Below are 18,302 nucleotides of genomic sequence, written 5' to 3' on the forward strand. Positions count from 1 at the left end.
ATTCTTTGCCCTCTATAACACTGAATTCCTCCTCTCAGCCCAACCTACTCTGCATTAGCACAAATAACCTTCTCTGGATCACCTCCTGCACATTCTTTCCTCCAGTCTTTCAAATGTTGCCAGGACTGTCTAAAAATCATACAAACATTTTCTTCACTGATGAGTGTACACGACTTCTTTGTGTGTTCTCCCCACCTCTCATTTAATTTTCATTTCATTTCATTTTGTTTCATTTCATTTCATTTCATTTCATTTCATTTCATTTCATTTCATTTCATTTCATTTCATTTCATTTCATTTCATTTCATTTCATTTCATTCTGCCAATGTCTCACCTTGCCCTGCCAGCAGCTGTCTTTAAAATAATCAAAGATGTTCCTGAGAGCTCTCATCATCTGTTTTAGCACTTACCAGGGGCTCCAACAGGACCAGGTGGACCAGGAATTCCAGGTGAGCCATCCTTGCCTGGAAGCCCAGGCGGTCCCGCAAAATAAGCAGGAGATCCAATTTCACCCTTTTCACCTTTTGGTCCCATTTCTCCAGGCAAGCCTGGCTTATCCCCATCCGCTGAAACAGAACCAGGGAAGAAGTTCAGAGCAATTCCTTAACAGTGATGCCCAAAGAGCTGTGATGTAACAGAAGAGAAAGTTCATACAATTGCATCTAACATGCAAGGAAAAATGGACATGCTTAGCATGGAGCAAAAATGGTAACTGCACTTTTCACTTGAGCACATCAATAGCAGTTACAGAAACAAGGCTCTGTCATCATCTCTATTTCAGCAGCTTTGCAAGAGTCCCACTGGTCCAAAGGAAAATGCTCCTCCCATTCTTTGCCCCCCCAGTTATTATCTCCTACTCTGCACTGTGTATCACATGATCACCACAAAGATTTTCCCCACTGTGACCCGGTATCAGTCAAATTCCCTATAAAGTTAAGCTGTTAGAACATGTATTGCTGGCATTACCATCAGAAAATCCAGGAAGACCAGGTAATCCAGGATCTCCCTCGTCTCCTCTGTCTCCTGGGAGTCCAGAAGCGCCTGGGAAGCCTGGATCACCTCTTGCACCTGAAAGACATCCCCAATTCCACAAAACGTTTAAGTGTGATGCTGCTCTTTGTAAAAAAGCAAATATTAGAATCTTCAAGTGCCTTGGAATAGTAGAGTTTACAACAGTTTCTAATATAGCTTTAGACTGACAGGAGTGGTGTGGAGCCACCAAGCCCAGGAAGCAGGATAGTATCTTTCACCTTTTACTAATATGCAGCTAGAGCTACATTGCTCCTGGGAAGCACAGCAGAGCAGCTTCCTGAGGAGAGCGCCTCTTTTTCCTGCAGGAAGTTTCTGCTGTAACAGATGTGTGGTATGTGAGCTTTCCTTTGCTTCCCACTACCAAAAGCATCTGGGCCCAGCCCAGCTACGGCCTGCAGAGAGTATCATACTCTTGTCAAAGATCAGTGATAGTAGAGGACAGGTGGTGTCTTCAGCCCTCTGCCTGCTTCTTTCTATCTCTACACAGTCCCTCCTGCTTCTAAAAGGTTCGCAGGGTATCCAGGGTGATCTGATGTTTTGGGCCTCTTTCCCCCTTTCTCTGGGAGGAAGGGAGCCATTCACTGCTAGTCTCTCTGGCTTACAACAAGACAAGTAAACTCTGTGGTATGAGGACAAAGGCCAAGGCAATGGCGTGTGATCACTCTTGCTGTTTGCTGGCACCTTCCCTTGAATAGTTTTGGCCTTGGCAGACTGCTATCACCTTTTATGTGTTTCTAGTCTGGCCATGCAGAGCCACCACAGCTCTGCAGAACAGCTGACACTGGGTGCTACAAGCACAGTGAAAAGATCACAAAGGAAATTTGTCAATTTTAAAAAGGAAAAAAATACTCTTATATTCCTCAAGGCTTTTTTAATGTGTAGGTTTCTTTTCTCTTTCTTTCTTTCTTTCTTTCTTTCTTTCTTTCTTTCTTTCTTTCTTTCTTTCTTTCTTTCTTTCTTTCTTTCTTTCTTTCTTTCTTTCTTTCTTTCTTTCTTTCTTTCTTTCTTTCTTTCTTTCTTTCTTTCTTTCTTTCTTTCTTTCTTTCTTTCTTTCTTTCTTTCTTTCTTTCTTTCTTTCTTTCTTTCTTTCTTTCTTTCTTTCTTTCTCTCTCTCTCTCTCTCTCTCTCTCTCTCTCTCTCTTTCTCTCTTTTCTCTCTCTTTCTCTCTGATGATAAGAATGCTCTCTGCTATGCTGCCACTACTGTGCTTTATCCCAAGTCTGAAACAGGACACAGAAGACAGACTCCCATTCTTCCTTTTGCTGGACAACAGTCACACGCTTTTTTGCTTGCTTCTTCTCTGTGGATACAGGCATGCATGGAAGCCTTTTGTATAGCAATCCAGCTCAGCAGGAGAGACAAAGAAACCACCTGCCTGCAGAAAGGTGATTAGGGCACTCTCTTGGAAGGCAATTACAGCTTCTGGAACACTTTAGCAAACACATTTTCTTAGGAGTTGAAGTCTCAGAATGTCATGCTTTTGATCTATGCAGAAGACAGTAAAACAGCTGAGATAAACAATGAGAGCAAAGAAGATGTACCTTTCCTCGGGATGCGGGAAGGGAAATAGGAATCTGGCCCTGGAGGACCCATCTCGCCAGGCTCCCCCTGTCAACAGAAGTTGAAGTATCACTCCCAAGCACATTGTTATAGAGAATTTCTTTAAAAATGAAAAGGTATCCCCATGAAACACAAACCCCAACTCCCAAAGGCACTGACACAACATTTAAGAAACCTCAAAAATATCAAATTAACAAACCACATAACTGGTTCTACAATGGCAACAGACACAATTGCTACTACATGATGACAGAAAAGGAAAGAAGGCAAAATGACAATCTGACTTATTGCTTCTGGCAAGTCAAAGTAAAGCAGTACCTTGCTTCCTCTGGGACCATGACCACCAGGTGGACCATCATATCCTGGAATACCCTGTAATACACATAGAAACAATTGACTTTGCCTTTATCAGAGAGAGACTAAAATTACTTGGTCTGTAGCAATTCCTGTAACACCAATAAGGTTCCTTGTGGTTTGCTGTCTTGGACCAAGCCTAACTCTTGGCAAAGGCCAGAGGGACCTGGTGTGCTGCAGGCTCTGTCACCCTGGCAGTGGTGCACATGGAAGGAGCACCTACACTCACACCATTCCATGGATGCTGTAGGGTGCAGGAGGAGAAAAGGGGATCCCCTCCATGCCAGTTGACCCTGAGACACATGGGCTAGGCAGCCAGACCACAGCAGCCTGCTGCAAGAAAACTAAACAAGTCAGAAGCATTACAAGTAGACATATTTTCACTGGAATGGGAGCAGTGAGCAGTGAAATGGCACTGAAGTACATAGGTGCTTTTTGCTCTTTTCCAGGTGGCTGGAGACTGTTTGGCTGAAGAAGGGATGAACGAGAAGAACTCAGAAACAGATGGATTTCAGAGATGCTGACTCAGATGAGATCATCTCTTCTGTGTGCTTTACTCAGCTCTTTGACAACTTTTGTTCTCTACAGGAAATATTTATATGTACTCTGGAAAGAGACTGGGGTTAAAAGTGTGTGCTTTTAGTAGAAAACAGTGGCCAGATCAACAACAGATGTCAATTAACACAGTAGTTTTTTATAATTCACACTTATTAGTCAGTTTTTTATAATCTCAGTATTCCTCAAGTTTTACAGTGGGTACAACTCTTATCCAGAACTTCAGGGTTAATAACCAGCTCTGTAAGTCACTCCTGAAGTAGGTTTGAAGCACCAGAAGAACCACAGCTCTCAATCAGATGCTGCAAACCTGATCACGTTTCAGAGGCTTTTCCATAATGGCAAGTGTGCATTTCACCATTGGAAAAGGAGCCTCCTGATTATCAGGTGTAAAATCTCTTTACACTAGGTGGAGCTGGCGGTCTAAAAGCAAAGCCAGCAGCTTCCTGCTCAACTGCAACTTCATCTGTGTGCTAGCAGGACCTAATCATCCTTCTTTCTTTCTCAAGAATAAAATCACTCAAAAATCAGCAAAAATAGGTTGTGAATAGCACATGGAGCAGGGTGTCCCCTCACACATACATTATACAATGATAGTCCATCCAAACCAATGTACCTTCTGCTACAATTATTGCCAAGATTCATCCTCAAAAAGGAGCAGCCACTGCTCGCTTCTGACTGCAGCATGAACCCATGACAAGGTCAACCAGTGGGCTTTAATGGGTTTTGCATCAGCCTCTCCATGTATGCATTACTAATAGCAATTCCCTTCCACACCACCAGACTGAATAGCTGTGCAAATGTTATTTTTCAGATTTCGTGTACTTTCATGTCCCATGTGTTTCATGTTATTATTGTTATGCCTTGGTGGCAGGACAAATCTTTAAACAACTAAAGATGGCAAAGCATGGAAAAATCGTGCATCCCACAGCTATTTACCTCATGGAAGTGATTTCTAATGCTGACTGAAGAAGCCTTTTTTCTGAGACCAAACAGAAAGTCTCTGTCTGACAGAACGCTATTTTAAATATTTGGGTGTGTTTCCATGGGGACAGAGATTAAACTGGTATATTTATCAGTTTCCATCTCTTCTCTCTTTGTGATATCCAAGATAACCGTACATTTCAAACACATCTGCAGAAATCTATTCAAAAAAGCTTCTGCTTGTAGCAAGAAAATGACAGAAATCATAATCACAGTAATTAGAACAATGAAAGTTGTACTTCCCTGTAATGGTCTCAAAAGATGCTCATGGTTTAAGCAAAACTGGACTTTAATCATAGGGTAATTTTTTTTGCCTCACTGATGTGAAAAATAACTGACCCAAAATTAGAATGATGGATGAACCCAGATGATATTTGTTAGACTACAGCTAGTGTAATTGTAGGCAGAATTTGTCCTCTACAGTTTACTTTTCAGACAGATTGTCTTCATATGTATTAGAAACAACAGTCTTGTATGAAATACTCACTCTTTCTCCACTGAGTCCTGGAAAACCAGTGATGCCAGGCAGTCCCTATGAAGGTACAATACAATTAACAAAATAAAATTACATTCTAACATCCTAATGGCAAAGAACCATTATTATTTCTTAGATAAAATAAATCTAACAGCTTGAAACTCCAGATATGTTTTCAAATAGAAAACAGTACAAATCAGTGCAAACAGTATAAGTCTGAAATCTAATCTGGCATTATATATTTTTCTCTCTTAATCAATACATTGTAAATTGACCGTAAGATTATAAAGATGACTGAGATTTTTTAAGAAAATGTATTCTCAGTACTGTTCTCACTCCATTTAAGCACTTCAGAAACACTGCTCCAAAACAAGCAGTCAGAGATGCTACAAGGAAGCATTTACATTGACTTTTGCTTGAGTCCACAAATAAGTGGAGTCAGACTCATGTTGTTAACCACGGTCTGCAGACAGCTCAGGTGGGAACAGTGAAGGACAGTCTGTGCTGAGGACCAGGACAGCAGCTCTGGTTGGTGAGCTTCAGGTGAGAGATGCACAAGGCTTCCCAGGGATGGCAGGCATGCCTTGCCATTCTTTGGCACACCTGTGAGTCCTGTGGGGGCCTCCTCCCACCACCATTTCAAAATGGCTTTTTTTCCTTTCCTGCTTCAGGCAGTTCTGAGCTGGCCAAACCTATTGATCTGAAGCACTGTAACTTCTTTGATTTTTCATGTGTGTTTTGTTCCAGAAGGCAAACTCTCAGCTCAGATCTACCCGCTCAGCTGAGTGAATTCTACCTTTAGAATTGACTAACTGAATGACTCACCCTTTGTCCTGGGTAGCCCGTTACCCCTTCTTCACCTTTTTGGAGAGGAAAGAGAAGAACACCCTAGGAAAGATTGCATGTCAGTTCAATGTATTTCTTCATTATGTACAAAAAAATTGCAACACTGTCTATGGAAGCTAAACAGGAAGAAAGCATCATTGTAACACAAGGATAATCTAATAATAGCTGCATGTGAAAGAACTGTTGTCCTTATAATTAAGTGTAACATGCTTGCTTTGTTAGAATAGCAGGAGCAGGCCATTAGAGAGAGGACAGTGTCTCCCTCCTATCATCTCCTTCATTTCTTCTGTGTCTGCAGCTCTGAAGAAGAGCCAAAGTAATTATTCAGCTATACAACCAATTAAGCAACTCAGCTTATGCCCAAACTGTAGCTTCGGAGAGTTGTTTGGCAAACACAGGCACGCTGCTATCCATCCTACTATGCAATACAAAAGAAGGGGAGAAGCACATATCCCCTTTTGCCACATCAGCATGTAATTATAGCTTTTCTAATGAGAAAAAAAATATCCTACATGTGTGGAATATGATCAGCAGCTGAACAACAGGCTAGCAACCACACATGGAGGGCATCAGGGCTCACAATGTGACCTTCTCCCATAACCTTGTGGAGCTGCTGACCAGACCATCTGAGAAAATAAAGCTCTGCAAAATGCTCAGCGAGGCATCCCTGCTTAGTAAAGATTCTGTTTTAAACCCCTCTGGGAAGTCAAAAGGAACCAGTCAAGTCAAAAGGAACCACTCAATGGCAAAGCTATTTAGTCAGTCTAGAGCTTGTCTGTGAGTTATAACTAAACCATGTTCAGTCAAGCTGGGTTGACAGCTTTACACAATACAACATATGGGATTACTGCCCACGTACTCAACAGATTTAAAAAACCATGAGACAAAAAGTTTGTATGTGTTGGACAGTAGGCTAAAAAGGATTAAAAATACAGTATGTTCCTATTGAATAAAATACAGTGAAATTTAAAAACATAGATCAGAAGAATAAGTAAAGAGATTTATTAATAATTAGAACTAAAATTAAAAATATGTGAGGAAAAGTCTTATTTCAGTAAACCAGTCAGCGAACAACTGATTGTAGTGTGGAGTTATTACACATCAAGCTGTTCAGTTTTTATGAAGCATTAGAACTGGTGTCTCTGCTTATAACCCATCTATATTGATCCATATCTATATTGCATCACATCAGTGAAGAGCACACAAGAATTAACTCTAATATTATTATTTGACTTTGTTCTTCTCCACATGACTTACTGGAAGTCCAGCTTCTCCTCTTGGTCCAGGATCTCCTCTTTCACCCTAACAATAAGGAAAAAGTATTCAGGTAGGTTTGGCATTCCCACTTACATTTCAATAACTTTTATACAACACAAAATGACTGATCAAGAGACAAAACACTCCTCTTGTGCTGTTCTTTATTCACATATTTCTTGTATGAAATCAATGCTTTCATGATAAGTTTTTGAAGTTGATTTTTAAAGAAATATTTGATCATTTTTCTGAAAAGGTCTCTAGAAATGTCCAGCTCTTTCCAGGCTTGTTCATTAGATGTCTGGGTGGTGAGTGCCAAAGGAATGCCCATGAATAAATGCACACTCTCCCATTTTTACCTACTGATTACCTTCGAATTATTTGATCAAGAGCTTCAGTTAGGGTAAGACAAATCAAAGCCTAAATTCCACTCTATATTGATGACATCTCCATTGAATATAACAGCTCTCCAGGTAAGTAGCTTAATGTAGGTATCTGCTTAGTCATGGAAATCTCAGCATGTATGTTATTTAGGGCAGACTGCAGAGTATCAAAGGTGTTTTTAGATCTTCCAGTATCATAGCAATTTACTGCAGAAGTTGTATGAGCCATTTACACTTTCTAACTTCAAATATGGGAAGAAAAATAACTGGTCTGGAGCTTGGTGTCTGATACAGAATACACACATACAGGGTATGACTGCCTCTGCTCCCAGCAAGGAGCAGCAGATGAGAATAAACTGCATCTGGCATGTGGGGATTTCTCCAATATGTAAGACTAAGCCTTAACTCTAAGTATATAAATATCTGCATCACATAGATAAGTTATCAAAACAAACACAGTAATGGTTTCTCAGCAGGCATTTCTGCTTGTAAAATGAGATGTGAGTGATGGCCAGTAGCTGCACGCTTAAACAAAAAGAATAAATTTGCCAAAGACATCTCTAAACTTGAGAAATACTTTCTGAATTACTTTCGCCACCACAGTTTCAATAAATTTGTTCTGATCCAAGTTTGTGAAAGTAGCAAATTTCTCTTCTGGTATATTAAAGTCTTTGAAGTTCTATATGTTACAGCACTTTTGTACAATATTTTCGTTTCGGTAGCGCAGAGCTCCTGGTTCCTTTTTTATTTCAGAAAAATGCCCTCTTGGTTACCTTGTGCTTGTCAGGGGAGACACCTGTCAGTTCTCCTGTAGGAAGCCCAGGTGGACCTGGAGGACCTGGGGGGCCCTGCAGGGAAAACACAAAGGAACATTTACCAAAGGAACATTTACCAACAGCTCTAATACCTGGCCAAGTTGCTCAGCAGAGGCTCTAGGACACTGCAAAGGAGCAGCACAGATTTGCCCCTGCTGAGAATGTGGTTCTAAACCATATACTATACCAAATAAATTGGTGGCAAGATAAATTAATTTTGCGTTGGGTTAACATATAGCAGAACTTGCTCTTGCCCTGCCTGTTTTCAGAACAACAGCAGAGATTACCGCATTGCATAAAGTAGCATGGCTTTGTAAATTTCAGAATTTCACAGACCTCTGTGTCAGTGTAAATGAGAGCACACAGAGAACTAGACATATAGGGGTTTGTTCAGCTATGATGTCCCTTATTGAGATTATAATTACTTTCAGACCTATACTTCGTTTTTCTCTTATAATTATATAATGCAATTGCAAATGAAGAGAGTATTTAAAGTATGTTAATTTATAAATAGCAGAAAACATCCACCTGCCCTTTAGTAGTGATATTAATTCATTAGTTTTCCTTTACCTGTTCACCTTTTTCTCCAAAGAAGCCAAGTCCCCTGTTGCCCTGCAAAAATAACAGGTCAATGTTTACCAAGTGTATAACTCTAATCTAATATAAAATTCAAATTTAAACATGCTTAAAAGCCTTTTGAGGCTTACCAATCTGTACGACACCACTGAAGAATGCAATCAAACTATAGCCTAGGCTTACCCTGAAGTATTTTTAGAGATTTAGAAGTAATTTTACAGACCCAAACTTTTATAAAGACAACTGTTTAAAATACCATGCTACCAGTTCTTCTTTGAGTCATCCACTTAGTAAGGTCATGAAAAGATCAAGCATTTCTTCTGAAAGATTTTTTAATAGCCTTGAATGCTAAATAAAAACACCTAAATAGGCTGGAACAATGAAGTCATATATTTTTTCCATGGAGATAAAATTGAGTATTGTGAAGACTGCAAGGATTCTCTGTTCATGGGAAGCTACTGTGACTACAGTAGCAAATTAAATCTGGCTCTAATCTTTTCAGGGTAGGTGATCCCAGTGTAAGATTAACTTCCCATGGTAGGCAGCCAACACAGAAAGTCTTGTGCTACACAGTCTTTCGTGCAGCCCATGGTTCTTTCTTTTACTGCCTTCAAGTAGGTCTTGGATAAACCTCACCAACACAAAATCAACATTGACAACTCTGACACAAAGACTTACTTGTGGTCCTGGGGGCCCTGGGGGTCCTGGTGGTCCCTGGGGAAGCACAAGAGGGGAGAGCAAGTTACTTGTTGCTTTCTAATCAATGCATGCAGGAGATTAGCTACCCTCTGTCGGAAACATAAGTACATAGTTGGGAGGGAGTGTACTCCTCAGCATCCCAAGTGCCATTGTTACTATATTAGCTCTATTTACTGTTCTGAAAACACTTTCCAAAGTCACACTGTGATCTTTCTGAGCAGACTGACAGTTACCCAGCCTAGATCTGATGAAAACCCATTTTTCCAAGTAATAAGAACTTCTGCTTTTGGATCCTGACTAAGCAACATTTTAAGCCCATACCTGAAGCTAAGCCCATCTTTAAGGGCTTCAGTGGGCTGCAGTTTTGGTACTGTATTGGTCTGTAAGGGGGCTGAACAACCACTGGCATCTCAGATTACCTATCTGGGATTGTACAGAATGAAACCAAAGGAAGATGGTGGCAAATGAAACTGAAACAGGAAGTACATCTGACAGAGGCTTACAAGGGGTAGGAAAGCCATTAATTGAAGAGACAACTTTCCTTGGTTCAGTCAGCTATGGCAGTTAACAGGCTCCAAAGAACTTTACACATTAAAAACTGTCAAAGGAGGGAAATCTGGGGTGAATAAGAAGCACGAGCTGCTCAGCTCACGGTGAATGAGTGACACAGAAAGGAGAGAAGGTTGCAGATGGAACTGTCCACCTACTGAGCCCTGAAAGGGGATGTTAGCTGCATAAAGCAAAATCAAGTCTAACCTGCAAGGAAAAGATAGTAACATTCAGGTGAGACCTGAACTTTTTAGGCACCTCTGCCTTGCTATATACCTTTGTTTTGTTCTGAAAAAACCTGCTTTTGAATCACTTTTGGTGACTTGAGCAATTTGTGAACTACTGCCTAACCTACTGGGCAGATGCTGCACAGGGTATCCCCTGGGCTGGGGAGCCTGCAGGGACCTGGGGGAGCCAGGCCTGCCCTCCTGCACCACCCAGCTCTTAGAGAAGAGCAGAGATGCAAACTCACACCTGGGAAGTGCTGCTGGGTCTCTCTCACAGGAGAGTCAGAGCTTTAGAGGCAGTAAATAAAGCTGGATGCATTTTGCTCAGAAGAGATGTTGCCAATATGGTAACCAGTGGGAGCTCCCCAAGACAGGGGCTCCAAAAAATGTACAGTTCATACCACTCTTAACAACCCAGAAAGAGCACTGGAATATGAGTCACTGCAGGCTGGGCTCCTGGGTGAAGCTCATGAACCTCTGTGGGTTTGCTCTAAAGAAAGAGTAAGTAAAGGACTGATTTTCCTTTGACCAGTGAGAAAGAAAAAGTGCAGTTGACTCCAGGTGATAAAACAGGCCAGTGCAGAACATTAACTTTGAAAGGCTTAGCATTCTGTGGATTCTTTCTTTTTTTTTTTTTTTTTTTTTATTTGTTTAATTTAGTTCGGGTTTTTTTGGGCTGGTGGGGAGGGGAGTGTTCCTGAAAACTATGGAGCTATGGAGGCTGTGAGTGAGAAGCCCCAAATTAATTTTTTTTTCCTTTCAGACCAGGGATGTAAAGCAGGTCCAAAGTAAATTTTGACAAAACAATGAAAAAAGCAAATGCTCCAAAGTTGTGTTACAGGAAAATAAAAGAAGCTTAAAGAAAATTAGATCTATTGAATTTGAATACCTGCTTCTCACCCATGCAACTATTAACCATGGAAATAAGAAATGTAGAAATTGTATCTGGAGAGAACATAGTCTTCTCAAAGAACTACAGTGCAACAGTTGTCAACATCAGTGCTGTAAATGACGATTTTGGGAAAAAAAATCACAGAAAAATAGTTGAAAATCGCATTCTAAATACCATTCAATCTCCTGTGGGAAGCATAGAGAGCTAATATACATATCCTTTGTGAGCAGAAAAGGTAACATATTCAAGTCTTCTGATAACTCAGTGTAGGAAGATGTTCTAAGGAGGTTAAAAAGACACAATATGAATCAAAAGCTTCTGACAGCACCCCTATCTCTTCATGCAATATTCATCCCCCAGTGCCTCACTGTGCTTTTTAAAAGGTCTAACATTCATTGGCACCTTCTTGCTATTTCTAACCTAGGTTACAATCCAACATAATGGAACTTGCTGACATAATTCTTCTGTTTGGTTAATTTACTAGAGAACATAATTTTAATATACTTACTGGTCTTCCTCGCTGTCCTCTTGGACCTGTAGGTCCTTGAATACCCAGCGTACCCGGAGGTCCCTTTAAATAAAGAAATCCACCAATTATCAATAAATGTTGTTCTGATATTAGTTACTGTTGACAATTTATCACATCCACTGTAATGCTACTTACTGGAAAACCAATGATCCCTGAATCCCCAGGCTCTCCCTAAAAAAAAAACCAAAACAAAAACAAAGAAGTAAAAAAAATCCAATAAATAAAAATCCAATAAATTCTATATACAAAGTTGAATAAAATATTTTTATCCATTAATAATATTTTTCTCATTTAAACAACTAATTATACCATGCAGTGATACTCAAACCCTTCCATACAGATGCATCTCATAGAGATGTTGAGATAGCTGAATGTGGGCCACACAGATTTCATACTCTATAGATAAATGCATGCAATAAAGTAGCAGGGTACTAAGTTGGCTAATGAAGCTAGGGATCCAAATTACAAGGCTGAACTATAGAACAGACCACATAGAATTTTTTTGTTGAAAAATGCTATCTCACCAGTGGCTTAATTAGGGCTATAACCTTAGCTGAAATGTCCAAGCTCATTTTTGTGAGTTGCATGGGAATTACTGAATCATTTTGATTCTCTTCTGAGTCACTAAAAGCATTTGGAACATACTGTTTTCAGTGACCACATATTTTAACTTCAGTACATGCTGAAATGTTTTTGGAAATTAGATCCAAAAATGTTCTAGCCCAAAGACCTTTCAACACACATAAATAATGTGTTATTCAGGCCAAACACCTTCAATCATTTTGAGTAGCATCTTAACTGCCTAGTTAATTTGGGTTTAGTTAACAGAATAATTTGTGGAACCAAATACTTTCTGAAATGAATACAGGTGTCAGTATCCATCCTTGGCCACAATATAGTTGAGCATTTCTTAAACATTACTTAATCACTCCTGATTACTAACAGTGCAGATCTGAAGACTTTCTAAAAGGAAAAGAAGTTTCCATTAAAAATACAAGCAACTTACAAATACGTCAAGAGAAATACCTATTTTGGCACTTACTGCTGGCACAAAATACACACAAACAATGTCAGCAGATCCCTTCTAGCTCAGTTGCAGCTTCTTAATCAGCCACGATTTATACTCTACATATGTAATCCCTTATCTCCTTCTTATACCTTCAAATTATGCAAGGTTTTATATATATATGTGAGAAAAAGCTTCAAGTGATTACAAAACAAGCTTTAAGGATTAGACACAGTAAAAACAGCCATTGGAACACTTGGGGTTTACTAAATAACTAAGTAAAATATTGAAGGACATTTTACCCTAAGTCAATCAAACACTTGCATGACAATTTTACAAGAAACATGCTAATAGTAACCAGAATCATTCAATGGACAAACCAATGGCAAAGAAAGGGTTTTGCCATGCATGATGCAAAGGTAATCATGAATAAAGAGGGAAATACTTGACCTATATCATCTACAGTGCCTTTGCAATTCACCTATGGGATGACACTCGTTGGAAATAACCGAGTTCAGATTTTTTCCCTTGGAAATCATATAAACCTTGCTGCAACCAGAGAAAGCAGAAGCTGCCTTTCAAAGTCTATACAAAATCAAAGTGGGCCTCTTGGGCTGTGCCCATCAGAGTATAAGAAAAATTTACTCTCCATCACGTGTGTGAAAAACTGCACTGGGCAAGAGTAACTGGGGGAGTTCAGGACGTACCCTGTGTCGGCTGATGATCTCCGGCGACACTATGTACGGCTCCCCCTTCTGGCCCTTGGGCCCCTGGACTCCCTGCAGGTGACCAAAAAAACAAAACACAACGCGAGCTCACACACCATCTCTGCTAATATGTAAACAGATAAGGCTGAAATGAAAAATATTTGTTGGTGTTTTCGTAAGTGTACATAAACATATTGCAGTTTAGAGGTAGAGACTGTGCCTAGCTTTGGAAATTTATGGTTTAGAAAAAAAGTATAAACCCTCACAGCATATAAAAGAATTAATTTCTAAATTTTGGGGAGAAACCCCCCATTACCAGGGAGTGGTATTATGGAGCAGCACCTCCTAGGTAGAACTGATGCTGCACTTCCAAGGGCTGACATGCGCCCATGTAAATCCAGGAGCCCCACTGCTCACATCAGCATGATCCTGTGTATCTCACCATGAAAAGCCAATACTATGGCCATGGGGCAGGGAAGAAAAGGATACTTTCATCTGAAATTTTGAGTTTAATATTATCTAACTGCTGTTGATTAAAGCTGTAAAGGTTTTCCTACAGCAATCTCTCTGCCAGACCTGTGTGACAGGTACAGCTCTGAGCAGACCCTGTGGCCTGGCTGCGATGCAGTGACTGCACACAGTGCTGTGCGTCCATGCTGAGTCTGCACCAATGCTCTGCTAGGCCAAAACACATTCCCTTTGTTAAGAGATGTCCCATTAACCCAAGCCACGTGTGAATGAAAGTCACTCCAGCAATGCTCTTAGCTTCAGATACTCACTTACTGCCAGCTACTTACAATGCTACCAGGGAAACCAGAGAATCCAGGGGTTCCCGCGTCACCAGGGTCACCTGCTGTCCCATTACAGCCATCATGACCTGGTTTCCCCCTTGGTCCTGGCTGGCCTGGATGACCCTGTTGAGGAAAAAAAAAAAAAGTGTTTATCTATCCATCTGTTTCTAGTTTTCCTTTTCCTGTAGTCATGAAGTATTTAGACATTCTCACATTAAGCTCAAGGCTTGGATCCATGGGAAACTAGGATTTTCAAAGACAGAAACAGACAGTGCATTTTTTTAATATAGCTGCAGCTTGAACCAGATGCCCCAGACAGCATGAAAAAACGAGTAGTGAAGGACCTCTCAGAAAGGGTAAGAAAGCTATGTTCAATGCAGGCTCTGTTATGCAGAGCACTAAGCCAGATGAGGCTGCTGTGCAGGGATCCACCAAGAACTGGGATTGGTAAGCATTTCAGTGCTTCACACTGGAAGAGTGGGAAGAAATGTTCCTCACTGAGTTTGAACAGCTTCCAAGCCAGGAAAAAAGTCAAAGATGCTGTTGGAGCTAGACTGAGTGTCATGATGAGGCTGTGAATATGGAAGAAAACAGCAGGGCTCAAAGGTAGCAAGCTGGGGGCACTCCAAGACCTTGACACAGAGCCTCTGAAAAGTTACTCCTGTCTCAAACTGTATTTTCATTGCTGTTCCTACATTCACCTTAACTGCTGTTGCTTCTGGTTTGCACTGAGGCTGATGAGAAGCAAATCTTCGCTTGAGCAGCTCTTTGTTCCAGCAGGCTCAGTCACAAAACTCCAGAAACTAACATAAAACATTTCTCCCTTCTCCTTTATCTATAGCAAGGGTTTTCTCTTTGCTTTTGCTTCATTGCTTAGAAAAAATACAAGAACATCCATGTCCTTACTGAGCTCCATCAAATACTGCACTCCCATCCCAAAAGAGACTCAGTCTTGGCACCATTCTCTCTTGGCTCCCAGCCCCACATCTTAGCACTGTGCCATTGTGGTTTGTTCAGGTGTTTATCTACCTGCCTTCCCATGGCCAGTGAAAAAATTGGTTGGAAAATATAAGGATGCCTGAAGGGCAAGGCAGCTTGAAGAGAGTACACAATGAAAATGCAGGTTCAAGTTCTGTCTGAAGGTATTTATCCCTCATAATGCAATGCGCAGAGGTCAGGGAGGCAGGGCTGAAAAAGAAAACATGGCCAGGTAAGAGAAGCAGCTATAGCAACCCTGGGCTTCACAGGGGAGCAATTCACTCTGCTTCCCAGGATGTGTCAGTGCTTAGAAAAAAACTCAGCATGATGCAGTGTGATGAACAAGATCCTTGGCTCAGGAGTGTTAATAGAAATGGCAAATATGGTCTTTTTTCTTCCTTAAAGAGTAAGAAAGAGGGACACAAGGAAGATTGTGAGAGAGAAATCCCTGAAACTTCATAGGAAGCTCTTCTGGAAACAAAAGAGGGTGAAAGTAGAGTGGATGTGGATGCGTGGGCTGCAAAGCGGGGCCCCAGTGTCAGGGAGAACTACAAAGGAAACCCAAGCCTGGGAACTCTGTCCAGGGATTCCAGTGACTCAGATTTCTTTGTTATTTTATGACACAAGATGTAAAGAAGTGTAGGCTGGGAAAATACTGTGCTGTGAACTTTACCCGGTTTTCCTCTTTGAGTGTTTCAGTTTCATAGATCTGGTCCATTTGCTCAAAGTTTTACACTGTTTAGTGCTCAGTAAGATTTTAAAGACAATCTCAAGCATGCCATATGAGCTATAAAGCAAATTAACCATAGTTAGTATTCTTAATATCACTGGTTGTTATACCAGCTTTGCAAATCAGAAATAATTAAGAATTATCAACTTGTGTCCTTCTTCACAAGCTTAAGAGTTGTGAAGCACTTCAGTCACAGGTCTTTCCTACAAAAGAACACACTTAGCTGGGTAACCTCCAGAGACACAGGAAATTTCTATCCTTTTCTGCCACTTTAATAAGGGGATTTCTCCATAGGACAAAGCAAATGGACCTTAATTATCTGAGGAATGAGAGGGAGCATAGATTCTGCTCTTTTGTTGTATATCTTCAGTTCCACTCACTTCAGCAAATGTCCTTAGCTGAAAAGTGTGTACGTGGCTGATGCAGAATTTAACCCAGACATTTTAATTAAAGTACAAAGGCTTTAAGCTAGCCTGCAATATTTGCATTTGGTGATTTCTTAGAGATGAAGTAACCCGCTACTTACAGGAATGCCATCTGCCCCGGGGAATCCAGTGACTCCTCTTTGTCCCTAGAGTGAAACAGCACAATTAAAATGATGTTCTGCTAGCATTTTGCTTATTAGCTAAAACATTTGATATTCAAAAATTACCACTTCTCCTTTGGGTCCAGTTATTCCTGGGTATCCTCTTTCACCTTTGTGACCTTTGGGACCTTGCACTCCTGGGATCCCCATCAATCCTGGTGGTCCAGTGAAACCCTGTGATCCAAGGAGTCCTGGCTGGCCCTGATAAAAACAATAAAACAGCATTGACACAGGAACAGTTGTGATGCATGAAGCTGGACAGGTTATCAGTCCTGCAACAAAGTCAATCTCTCAAAGAAAAAATAAACACAGAATTTCTGTCCACCACAGTAGGCCAGGCTCTTTGATAAAAGTCATCTGAAACACCACACAGAGAAACTCCAGCAGCAGTGACTATATTGCACATATGGTCAGAAAATTAACATATGGATACTAGCATTCAAATTCAATATTCACTACTACAGTATTCATGGCCATTGTATGAAAAAACTGTTTTCTTTGGAATGAGGTTTCTCAAGAGTGATTCTCCTACAACATAACATATGACACTCCAAACAAGTAGAATATGACTAACTGTGAAATTTGCTTATTGGCCATACTTATTGTAAGTGGAATCTGATATTTAATGGCAGGAATTTCTGCCTCTTTAGTGACAATATTTCTATTCAGCAGTGGAGCCTGAAAATGATGGGACATGCATGGATCCACAGAGGTTGAAGAGTTGCACGCAGGGCTCCTTGGTCATTCTCCCTTCCAGCGCTGGTTTGGCTCTTCACGCCACTTCAAGCATTGTTTAAAAATAATCCCTACTGGCTGCCAAGATCACAAGGCTCAAAAGGGGAAAAAACAATTTTGAAATGACACAATGGAGGTTTAAGTAATGGATTGTGACAGTATGTCTGAGATCTGTGAACTGAAGTATTTGAATATTGTTCCAGACGTAGCATCACCAAAGGCACACGTTTTGCATGTACTCACTTCTCTAATGACATTAATAGTACATTGTTGCAATCTTTTCTGGAGAAATATGTTTTAAATGGGGCAAAGCACCATTTACCAAGACATTCAAATTAAGTCAAATCCAATGAAAGTTGTTTTTAAAATGCAATTAGATTTTTTTCACAAACCAGGCGGGAACAGCACCAGTATCTCACAAAGGAGAAGAGCTACAGCAAACCATGAACAAACACATATATATTCATACCACAAAGCTGATTAAAAAATACTATCTTCTTTTAGTAGAAAATACTTACAGTCTTGCCCGTGCCTTCAAAGAAAGAGCTGGAAGGTGAATGCAATTCCTGTTCAAGAGTTCAACTTCATTTAATGCCATTGAGGTGGAAAGAGGGCAATGTGGGGACTTGAATAAAAGAAACCTGAAGATAGCTTAATTTCTTTGAATTAGGAAGTTGCACCAAAGACACTGAACAATGCCTTACTGATATTAGTAAAAATTTATTTTAGTCTCATAGGCCCATTTGTGATGCACTTTAAAAATTTCATAGTCAACAACTATCTAAAATAAACATTTATCTCTGCTATAGTTGTTTTCATACCACACACCCTGAACCACCGCTATGACTGAAGCACAGCTTACTTGTAGCTTCAAAAACAAATCAATTTTCCACACTGCTTCCATGCACAATGGTTGTCACAACACTTAGGGGTAGGTTTTATACTTTAAATCTTATTGTATCACATCATATGAGTCCATATTGAAAATTTGACACAGCCAAACAAAGTACAGAACTGAGAGCAAGTCTTCAATTTTGGA

General features: G+C 40.4%; 1 protein-coding gene across 1 annotated transcript in view; it reads right to left on the reverse strand.

The window, feature by feature from the left end:
- COL4A2 (collagen type IV alpha 2 chain) overlaps positions 1-18,302 on the reverse strand; it is a 143,721-nt gene that overhangs the window by 35,800 nt on the left and 89,619 nt on the right. Inside the window, exons 5-20 of the mRNA XM_063149975.1 lie at positions 16,595-16,729; positions 16,469-16,513; positions 14,241-14,357; positions 13,444-13,515; positions 11,866-11,901; positions 11,710-11,772; positions 9,513-9,548; positions 8,829-8,870; positions 8,217-8,291; positions 7,064-7,108; positions 5,786-5,848; positions 4,973-5,017; positions 2,911-2,964; positions 2,574-2,640; positions 967-1,068; positions 411-566 (exon numbers count right to left, since the gene is read on the reverse strand). Coding sequence (XP_063006045.1) covers positions 411-566; positions 967-1,068; positions 2,574-2,640; positions 2,911-2,964; positions 4,973-5,017; positions 5,786-5,848; positions 7,064-7,108; positions 8,217-8,291; positions 8,829-8,870; positions 9,513-9,548; positions 11,710-11,772; positions 11,866-11,901; positions 13,444-13,515; positions 14,241-14,357; positions 16,469-16,513; positions 16,595-16,729 — 1,153 coding nt within the window. The remainder of the gene's footprint in view (positions 1-410; positions 567-966; positions 1,069-2,573; positions 2,641-2,910; positions 2,965-4,972; positions 5,018-5,785; positions 5,849-7,063; positions 7,109-8,216; positions 8,292-8,828; positions 8,871-9,512; positions 9,549-11,709; positions 11,773-11,865; positions 11,902-13,443; positions 13,516-14,240; positions 14,358-16,468; positions 16,514-16,594; positions 16,730-18,302) is intronic.

Source organism: Melospiza melodia, chromosome 2, assembly GCF_035770615.1.
Source record: "Melospiza melodia melodia isolate bMelMel2 chromosome 2, bMelMel2.pri, whole genome shotgun sequence".
NCBI lineage: Eukaryota > Metazoa > Chordata > Aves > Passeriformes > Passerellidae > Melospiza > Melospiza melodia.